Raw genomic sequence first — 10993 nt, 5'->3', positions numbered from 1 at the left:
TGATATCAGATGTCTTACGCTGACAGACAAAACACACACACTCACACGCACACACACACACACACACACACACACACACACACACAGGGATAATTTAAGAAGTGAAGTTTGTGCGTAACCATGGACACCGTGGGCGGTGCGGCTCTTGTATCTCTGGAATCTCCCGCCACCATTACAGGTCATACTTCACTGGACGCCATTTTGTGTGTTGGCAGTTTAGGTGTTATGACGCTGGTGACGGTGTTGTCTCTTCACCCTGCTCCACCTAGGGAACACAACACAATGCAATGATGATCTCACTTTAGTACACAACACAATGATGATCTCACTTTAGTTCACAAAGCAACACAACGATGATTTCACTTTAGTACACAACACAGTGAGGATCTCACTTTAGTACACAACACAACATTGATCTCACTTTAGTACACAACACAACGATGATCTCACTTTAGTACACAATACAACACCATGAAACAACCAGACTTTCAGTACACAACACAATAATCTCACCTTTAGTACACAATAAAGTACGATCTGACTTTAATGGCTAACCGAAGTTCGAGCCAGGGTCAAAGGTTTGTTGTTAACATTTACAATACAGTTCATTACAACGCAACATTGTAAAATAATCTTGATAAACTATGACCAAATCCATGTTTTTTATTGTTGTTAAATCAGACGCTGTGTGCGGTGACCACAGCTGTCATTCGGCGGTTCTTTTGACATCAGGAGACAAGATGGAGGCCGGTGTTGTGGCACTTTATACAGTTGGTGTGGTGCTCCTGGTCTCTGGCGGGAACCAAGGCTGCAGCTACCAGGGCTTTCCACAGCCAACACTCAGCACACCATGTGACCCAGGCAGCCAATCAGGTCGCCCAGGCAGACTGTCTCCAAACCAGTCAGATCAGTCCTGGGCCAGCAGCCAGCTTGGTTCTACACGCTAGCTGGGTATGGAACTGAAAAAGGATTTAAGGCGCGTTCACTCTCCTGGTGATAACGAGACGGCTCACCAGTCATGACGCTCACACTTACGCGTGTTCCCGAGAGCGACCGTTCATGTGCACTTGGGAAACAGCCGGTTGGGAATCTAAAAGTTCTTCATAGCAGGGTTTTTTTTCCAAGAAAAACTAGTCAGAACTAAACTGAACTTAGTAGGATCAGTCTCAAGATTGTATTCCTTTATTTCCTTGATGCCTATCACCTATCCTTTTGCTTTTATTTATGAGAAGCACATACAGTATTGCCACTGTGTGGAAGGCTACACTTGCCCCTATATAGAGCTGATTTACCAGTACACAACGTTTAAAACTGAGCAAAGTCGTGCCAACAGACGTTACAACGTCAATCAATAGTAATGTATGTGATTTGATGGTTGGTTCTTTATATTGAGCCAAACGTTCATGTTCCGCCATGTTCATGCGCGTCACTAGTAAACCATACGTCCCCAACTGGGCAACTCTGTTATCAAAATTTGGCCCGAGTTGCCGAACGGAAGTAGAATCAGAACAGCGTCATGAGGTGTCGATCACGCAAACTTTCTCTTCGACTTCGCGAAAATGTTTTCCCCATAATTTCCATACTTTCTTTTATTTGATCTGCAGAAAGATTATATCTCTGTTTTCATGATGTTAACGCTATTTACATTTAGTATGATTGTGTTCATATTGTATATCATCAAATAAATTCCAAGCATCCACTTTACATCCACCCCTGATGAACTGCTCAGTCACTACAACAGTGGCCTTCACAGCCTCCTGGATACCCTGGCCCCTTTAAAATCACGGAGTGTTTCATTTACACAATCTGCCCCTTGGTTTACTCTTGAACTTCGCCAACTGAAAGCCAGAGGTCGCTAACTGGAACGCCTCTATAGGAAGACTGGGCGTACCATCCACAAGGAAATGTTCACTACCCATTTCCTCTTCTATAAGGATTCTCTGACCAAGGCGAAATCCAACTATTATGCAGAAATAATCAGGTTAGGTACTGGAAACTCTCGAGCACTATTCTCCCTGGTTCACAAAACGCTACGCCCACCGGACCCTCCCCATTTTTACTCCACTGACTCCTGTAATTCCATTATGATATTTTGTAATACTAAAATTGACCAAATTCATCAGCAGTTAGTCCCCCTGATCTCAAGCATCCTACCCTCCCCTGACTTTCAAAAGGTTCATTCCCATCCATTCTCTGACTTTAACCTCCCCCTGCTGCTGTAATTTCCCACACATAACACCTCTGGACTGGTTTAAATCATATCTGTCTGGACCTACTCAGTTTGTCCAACTCAAAAAATTTAGATCCCATTATTCCCCCCCTCTCCTCTGCTGTACCCCAAGGTTCTGTCCTTGGACCCCTCCTGTTCATTATCTATCTCCTCCCTCTTGGCCATTTTTTCCGTAAATATAATATTCAGTTCCATTGTTAAACAGATGATACCCAGCTCTACTTGTCCACCAAACCCACCACGATCCTCCCTCCCACCTTCCTCTCCGATTCTGGTTCTCCCAAAACTTTCTCAAACTCAACTGTGATAAAAACTGAAATCCTCCTTATTGGCACCAAATCCACCCTCTCTAAAATAAATAACATCTCCATCTCCATTGACAATTTATCAGTTTCCCCCTCCCCCCAGGTCAAGAGTCTGGGTGTCAACCTGGATAGCACCCTATCATTTCAGTCCCATATCAATAATGTCACTCGGTCAGCATACTTCCATCTACGTAACATCTCTCGCCTGCGCCCATCTCTCTCCCCCAACACTACTGAAATTCTGGTTCCCACCCTGGTCGCATCATGTCTGGACTACTGCAACTCTCTCCTCTTTGGTTTACCTGCTAAGTCCATACATAAATTACAATTGGTACAAAACTCTGCAGCCCGTATCATTACTAAAACCCCCTCCATCAGTCACATAACACCTGTCCTGGAGCAACTTCATTGGCCCCCCCACCTCTGGAACTCTCTGCCATGACATCCAACAGTCCAGTTCCATTATCCCTTTCAAATCTCACCCGAAAACTTATCTATTCAGCCAAGCCTACTCCCTTTAAGTCAGTTGCATTCTTGGGACTAGAATGAACACTCTTGTACACTGTTTAATTGTTTTGTTTTTTTGTTTGCTATTATGGATGTTTGATTTTGTAAGGTGACCTTGAGTGTCAAGAAAGGCGCCTATAAATATAATGCATTATTATTAAATAATGAAAAGCTAAATACCTATCTAAATAACCTAATATCATAAATGCAGTTAATACATGTTTTTGTGAATGTATATGTATCACAATGCTTCTCAGTTTTTTATAACTATATATAATAATTTTGTATTATTAATTTCTGTATATTTTAATTCAATTTCATATCAGTTTAAAATCAATTAGAGTATCTACTTGTCATTTAATCTTAAGGATTAACCTATAACCCAACAACCTTTAATAATAAACCTAACCACTAAACAAAGTCTATATATACTGTATATATATAGTAATTTATAATGCAATATTATATATTTATATACATATTACAAAAACAAATTGTGGTTGTTTTCATACGGCAGTACTTTCGGCCCCACTGAAATTTAGGGTCACCGCACGGTACTGACTAATGGGGTTACGATAGGACCAATCAGCACTCAGGGAAGTACGATAGGACCAATCAGCATTAAGGGAGGTACGATAGAAACTCGTATGTTCCAACGCAGCTGAGAACTTACAGAAAGGTCTGTCTGCAGCATCACATGACCACAGAGAGGTCTGTAGCATCACATGACCACAGAGAGGTCTGCAGCATCACATGACCACAGAGAGGTCTGCAGCATCACATGACCACAGAGAGGTCTGTAGCATCACATGAACACAGAGAGGTCTGCAGCATCACATGACCACAGAGAGGTCTGCAGCATCACATGACCACAGAGAGGTCTGTAGCATCACATGACCACAGAGAGGTCTGTAGCATCACATGACCACAGAGGTCTGCAGCATCACATGACCACAGAGAGGTCTGCAGCATCACATGACCACAGAGAGGTCTGCAGCATCACATGACCACAGAGAGGTCTGTAGCATCACATGACCACAGAGAGGTCTGTAGCATCACATGACCACAGAGAGGTCTGTAGCATCACATGACCACAGACTGACTAGATGTGTGGATCATGATGGAGGATAGATGAAGGGGGGGGGGGGGGGGTCTGGTCATATTGATCAAGGCCCAGTACATAGTATATACTAGTACCCGTACTAGTATTCTTAAAGACATATTTTATCAAAATGTGTGTTTGTATTGTGTGTGCATAATGTGTGTATAATGTTTGTATGTGTATTTTGTGTGTGTGTGTGTGTGTGTGTGTGTGTGTGTGTGTGTGTGTGTGTGTGTGTGTGTGTGTGTGTGTGTGTGTGTGTGTGTAGTGTACCACATGAAGGCGGACGGCTGGGTGAAGGTGTGTAAGGAGGACGTCTCAGAGCTGATCCACAGACACAGGAAGGACATTCTGACCTCTGACCTCCCCCCTGGAGCCCCATGTGACCCGGCCAGAGGACGGGCTCTGACCTCTGACCTCCCACCTGGAGCCCCATGTGACCCGGCCAGAGGACGGGCTCTGACCTCTGACCTCCCACCTGGAGCCCCATGTGACCCGGCCAGAGGACGGGCTCTGACCTCTGACCTCCCACCTGGAGCCCCATGTGACCAGGCCAGAGGACGGGCTCCTGATCAACTCTCATCATCACATCACTCGCGATCACCGAGCGTCGTGTCCAGGAATGTTTTAATAAAGCGCTGAGAGCAGAACGCTGGGACTCCTGTGAGCTCATTACACCAAACATACACAACGCCTTTAATTTCAGGACGTTTTAATCTACAAGCTTTAGGTAAAACCCCTAAACAGCATCGCTCTGGTACATTGGAACTCCCCTGAAAAGGTGATGAGTGACTTTTCCTTTGTTTTTCCTGACCTTCCAAGCCCTCTAAGACAGACTTCCAGTGGTGGTGTGACATAAAACACATAAGTCTTGGATAAAGTCGAGAAGATTCCGTCCAGGTATCTAAATGATCTGTCCAGTTAGCTACGTTTTTTTAATCATTTATTCATTCAACCAAAACCGTTAAATTCAAACCTTGCGCTGACCGGCATATCAACAAACAGGTCGTGCGATCTTAAAGAGACAGCATCCCTATTACACAGAAGGAGATAGTACATTGGAAAACAGGTCAATAACACAGTATGGTGAATTATATCTAGAGTCTACCACAACATGAAATAAGCAGACTGGAATTGGAAGTTGGAAACTTTATTGACAGCAAAAAGAAAAAATCAGCTTGTTATATGTTAATTATAAATCCCACAAAACCAGTGTATTCCAGCAACTCTAAAATATTTTCCAAAAGACTGACGTGATGATGATTTTATATATATGTTATATATATATATATATATATATATATATATATATAGTATTTAAGAAGGTCTAATTAGGGACAAGAACAGTCTGAATCAACGGTCTGGATTTAATAATCCTAATATCATATTAAAGAGCTTAAACATTATAAACCCACTCGTTAAACAAACGTTATGCGGTGAGCAACCGCATCCTAACTATGATGGCCGCTCATGAGGGAGATCATGTTGCCAAGGTTTCAAAGCATTAGTTACAGATTGGCGAGTCAACCAATTACTTAATGGAATATGAGAGTGATTTTAGTTGGTAATAATCACTTTGTTATACTGTGATAAGAGTAGATAATGATTTCATTAATTTAAGCTTTCTTAGGGATGAATGATTGTTTTCAAAATCAAAGTGAGTCAGAGTGTTGTCATTGAGTCTGAGGCGATCCGAGCCCCACGCCTGATGGTCAGGATTATGAATGATGATCAATCCTCCAACGAGAAGCCTCTTCATCATTCAGCTCTAAACACCAAGGGAGCACAGGTCAGCTTCAACCATCTATCAGCACGTCACTGCTCACTGCCTCATCAAAAGCCCACAACATGATAGGGCTTGTACCGTTGGACTCCTTGGGGTCTCTTTCATATGGCATATCGTTTGTGTAGATAGCATCAGGTTTAAAAGATTGTTGAAGCCTTATTGTTAGTGTTTAGCTTCTACCGGGAGTAAACCGCATATGTAAGAAGCAGCTAGCCCCTAGCCATTTAAACAGGGTCCCCACACACAAACACACGATACATAACAATCATATTTCAAATCCATTAATCTTTTTAGGGTTAAAAATTGACCAAGTTGCGAAAACTAATACTACTACAATATCACTATCACTGATGAATACTGTTATAATATTACTATCACTGATGAATACTGTTATAATATTACGATCACTGATGAATACTATTACAATATTACTATCACTGTGATGAAGTACTATTTATATTACTGGGATGAAGTACTATATATATTCCTCTCATGAAGTACTGCAGTAATGTACTGTGAAGATATTACTGCCCTCCCACCCATCCTCCAAAAGATTGTGATGTCACAGAATACTGACCTTGGGGTCAGGGGTCGGGGCCAGAAGATGTTTCTGTCCCTCAGGGTTCTCAGAGCTGGTGTCAGAACCTGGCAAGAAGCAGACGGTGAGGAGCTGAATGGATCTACAGAGCTAGATGTATCTAGATCTACAGACCTAGGTGTATCAAGATTTACAGAGCTAGCTGTATCTAGATCTACAGAGCTAGATGTATCTAGATCTACAGAGCTGGATGTATCTAGATCTACAGAGCTAGATGTATCTAGATCTACAGAGCTAGATGTATCTAGATCTACAGAGCTAGATGTATCTAGATCTACAGAGCTAGATGTATCTAGATCTACAGAGCTAGGTGTATCTAGATCTACAGAGCTAGATGTATCTAGATCTACAGAGCTAGGTGTATCTAGATCTACAGAGCTAGATGTATCTAGATCTACAGAGCTAGATGTATCTATATCTACAGAGCTAGGTGTACCTAGATCTACAGAGCTAGGTGTATCTAGATCTACAGAGCTAGATGTATCTAGATCTACAGAGCTAGATGTATCTAGATCTACAGAGCTAGCTGTATCTAGATCTACAGAGCTAGATGTATCTAGATCTACAGAGCTGTATAGTCCACAGACAAGTCACCATGGTCTCTGTGTTGGTAGTATTGTTAATCATGAGAGCAGAACTGCAGTAAAAACACATGTTACTCACCAGCTGCTGGACGTTTGGCTGAATCTAAGGACCAGGAGAAATGATCAGTGTGTAACAGTGGTGAACATCCTCATGTTGTTTACTTTCATATTCTTAAAGTCACAACATCACTGGGGCCTGGACCTTAGAGGAGGTTCTTCATCCAGTGACGGAGAGGTTTCTACAACCAGACCGCTAGAGTATCACGACGACCAATCAGAGTCTAGGAAGGGACGCAGCGAGGGGGCAGGAAGTAGGGGCAGGTGGGGGTCAGGGGTCAGCTCACTCACCGTTCCTCTTCCTGTACCAACAGACTCCCGCCAGGACCAGAGCTCCAACCAGGAGGAGGGCCCCAACCACAGAGCCAGCGACGGGGAAGGCCCCCGGGAGCCCTTCAGGGGAATCAAGAGCAGGAGATCAGGTGTGTCAGCTGGGAGTCATCTCCCCTCCATCAGCTCACACCCCAAGGTAAGCCTGAAGACACATGCTGCTGCATACATGAGCCCCACAACGTCTACACACTGGGCCAATAGAAGGAGTCCTGGAGCTCAGGGTCATGACCCTGACCCTGACCCCAGCCTGGTCCTGAGACCAGGACCAGGCTGGGGTCTCCAGGGTCCAGCTGAAGGCAGGGGTGGTGGTTAGGGCAGGTAGAGGTGAGGCGGAGGTGGAGGTGAGGTGGAGGTGAGGTGTGTTCCCTACCCATTTAACTCATTTACCCAGAATCCACCTTGTTCTGCTGCAGTGAGCTACTCCTGAGAGCTGTGTGTTTACCGGGTAGCTTCAGCAGTGTCCAGGTAGACCTGGCAGTGGATGTGATGAGGTCAGGTGGAGGTGGTGAGACATGTTTCCCCCACCTCCATCCCCTCCAACACCAGTCTTACCCCCGTTGGTCCTGATGAGGGCGGGGTCCAGGGGGGTGGAGATGTCCTCGATGCCTTTTAGCTGGACCACACACTGGTAACTCCCCCAGTCCTTCTGCGGGACGGCCGTGAGGTCCAGGTCCACGCTGACCTGGAAGGTCCCGTCGTGGTTGGGGAGGACCTCCCTGGGGTCCACCTGCTCCTGGAGGTCCTGGCCGTCTCTCCTCCAGAACACCACCACCCTGTCAGGGAAGAAGCCTGTAGCATGGCACACCACTGGGGAGGAGGGGCTCCTCTGGAGCAGAGACACCCGGGGACGCTCTGGAGAGGAGAGGGGGGGGAGAGAAAGAGAGAGGGGGGGAGAGAGAGGGGGGGGAAGAGAGAGGGGGAGGGAGGGGAGAGAGAGGGGGGGAGAGGGAGGGGGGGAGGGGGGGAGAGAGAGGAAGGGGGGGAGAGAGAGGGGGGGAGAGAGAAGGAATTTAAAATCTTTTTGATTTTAAACTTTCATGGTTTTCAAATCTTTTTGGTGTAAAAATAGGGTACCTGAAATAAACAGCCTATTTTCATTGATGGGTTCCTAACCCCTCCACCGTCTCAGCTACTTCTCACTGTCTATGCGCAGTGTAACAGTGATCTCTTCCGAGACCTCCACTGGCTCCCTGTAATAGCTCGCATCAGATTCAAGATGATGGTGCTGGCATACAAGGCAGTCGATGGAACTGCCCCTGCCTACCTCCAAGCATTAGTAAAGCCACACACCCCAGCTCGATCCCTCCGCTCAACTACCTCAGCTGGACGTCTGGTACCGCCATCGCTAAGAGCAAGCAAAGGTCGATCAGCGAAGTCACAACTTTTCTCTGTTTTGGGACCTCAGTGGTGGAACGAGCTCCCTACCGATGTCAGGACCGCAGAGTCGCTCACCAGCTTCCGCAAAAGACTCAAAACTCACCTGTTCAGAGTTCACCTCGACTCTGCATAGAAACCAATGCACAGCCACCATTGAATGTTGTACGTCCTGGCACTTGTACATTGCACTTATTCAAGGTACTTAATTGTGTAGCATCTACAGTAGCTGCTATCATTGCTTTACACGGGGAATGGGTTAGCCTAGCGATTGTAATACTTGCAATTGGTTCTATGAACATCTTTACTGTACCGACAGCGATATATTGTTTCACTTCTTATGACAAATGTACTTAATGTAACAAATGCACTTATTGTAAGTCGCTTTGGATAAAAGCGTCTTCTAAATGCCCTAAATGTAAATGTAAATCATACAGCGTGGTTCGGTCCTGCCCACGCCCGGACTCCTGTTACATCAGCTATCGTCATGAACTCTATAGTAACGCTGATAAACATAACCCAAGTTCACGGGTTAACAGTTCAATACAATGAAACATGGCGGATAGCAAGAAAAAGTGCACACAATAAAATGTCAATTGCATAAATGATGGATTTATTCCTTCAGAGATCAGCAGTAGTTCACCTATGCGCCTGCTCTGAGATCACGTTTTCTCTAATGAGGCCATGAAACCCTCTCGGTTACAGGAACATTTATTTAAAAAACATCCTGAGATCCGGCCTACTCAAGTCTCTGAGGGATCAGCGTTCAAGGCGTCCTACAATCAACATCCTGTTCGCCCGGAACGTCAATCAAAGTGAAAGCGGGTTGTTGGCGTCTTACAATATAGCTTTATTAATGGCTAAGGCTGGTGGTCTGTTTAGCGATTGGTCTGATAGTTAACTGTTATTCACTTGATTATTCAGCTGATGTGAATATGTTGTTCACGTGAAGTGCACATGATTTTTGTCCATGATAAAATTACACGTCGTACATTTAATGTTCCATTTGATTAAAAAAAACTACATTACAACCAATGCTGATGTAGTCGTGTTTCTTTCTTATCCAACCAGCCTCCTATTGCTTATAGCAGTTGGCTAAATCTGCTTCATAATAAAAATAAAATAAAAGCATTTTTATTCAAGCAATATAGCCCGAGTGTGAGTGGGGTTGGTAATGGAGACAGCCGACCCACGGGGTGGGGGGGGCGCCACCACTGCTGTAGTGTATCACTTAATCCACCAGACATGAGTCGGTCACGCCCACCAGGTCATGTGACTCTACCTGTTCTCTGCAGAGTGCTCTTCCCATAGGCCAGGTACTTCTTCAGCCAATCAACACACTCCTTGGTGAGGTAGTTCTTCCAGTTTTGATTATTAGCTCTATTCTGATCCCATCTCAGTTTGGTGGGGACAGCCTGACGCACTGGAGCGACCCAGGTCAGGGTCTTCAGGTCCAACGCTATGAAGTCCTCTCCATCGTAGGCCTGCTGGTTATAACCATCAGTAGTATCATCCTCATCATCCCACTCACAGCCAGACATCACCTGAACAATGTGGGCACCTGAGAGAGAGACAGACAGACAGACAGACAGACAGACAGACAAACAGACAGAGAGATAGGGGTTAACTGTCTGTCTGTAGGTTAACTGTCTGTCTGTCTGAAGGTTAACTGTCTGTCTGTCTGGGTGTTGCTCTAGAGGTATTATGGGATGCCCCCTGTGGTCAGTACTGTAGCCTGGACATGTATGTGTGTTGGTAGTCATGGACACGTGTGTGTGTATGTGTGTGTTCCTGTGTGTGTGTGTGTGTGTGTGTGTGTGTGTGTGTGGTCCTGCGTGTGGTCCTGCGTGCGCTCCTGCGTGTGTGTGTGTGTGAGTGTGTGTGTCCGCGTGCGTTCCTGTGTGTGTGTGTGTGTGTGTGTGTGTGAGTGTTTATGTGTGTGTTTGTGGGGGTCAGCACATGCACGAGCGCGGGCGCGTGCTTAGTTATAGTACATTTTTGTGTGTGTGTGTGTGTGTGTGTGTGTGTGTGTACATATATAATGTATGAACATACCTCCCGTCTGGTTGAAGCGCTTCTTAGCAGTCTCTACATTGACCGTGAAGACCTGCTGGTTA

General features: G+C 45.2%; 1 protein-coding gene across 3 annotated transcripts in view; it reads right to left on the bottom strand.

Annotated features, from left to right (window-relative positions):
• Positions 1 to 205: 205 nt before the first annotated feature.
• Positions 206 to 10993, bottom strand: part of LOC307086781 (class I histocompatibility antigen, F10 alpha chain-like) — a 12520-nt gene continuing 1732 nt past the window's right edge. For 2 of the 3 annotated variants that reach the window (XM_079752103.1, XM_079752105.1), the window contains exons 2-8: positions 10932 to 10993; positions 10159 to 10437; positions 8055 to 8354; positions 7461 to 7562; positions 7192 to 7215; positions 6508 to 6575; positions 206 to 265 (exon numbers count right to left, since the gene is read on the bottom strand). The exon at positions 10932 to 10993 is cut by the window's right edge. In XM_079752103.1, coding sequence (XP_079608229.1) covers positions 224 to 265; positions 6508 to 6575; positions 7192 to 7215; positions 7461 to 7562; positions 8055 to 8354; positions 10159 to 10437; positions 10932 to 10993 — 877 coding nt within the window. In that variant the 3' untranslated portion in view covers positions 206 to 223. Of the gene's footprint in view, positions 266 to 5459; positions 5913 to 6507; positions 6576 to 7191; positions 7216 to 7460; positions 7563 to 8054; positions 8355 to 10158; positions 10438 to 10931 lie in introns of those variants that run through there. The other variant, XM_079752104.1, reaches the window with a different exon arrangement.

Source organism: Pollachius pollachius, assembly GCF_949987615.1.
Source record: "Pollachius pollachius genome assembly, chromosome: 15".
Lineage (NCBI taxonomy): Eukaryota > Metazoa > Chordata > Actinopteri > Gadiformes > Gadidae > Pollachius > Pollachius pollachius.
Note: the sequence above shows the minus strand (reverse complement) of the source record. Positions and strands in the feature narration are given on the sequence as shown.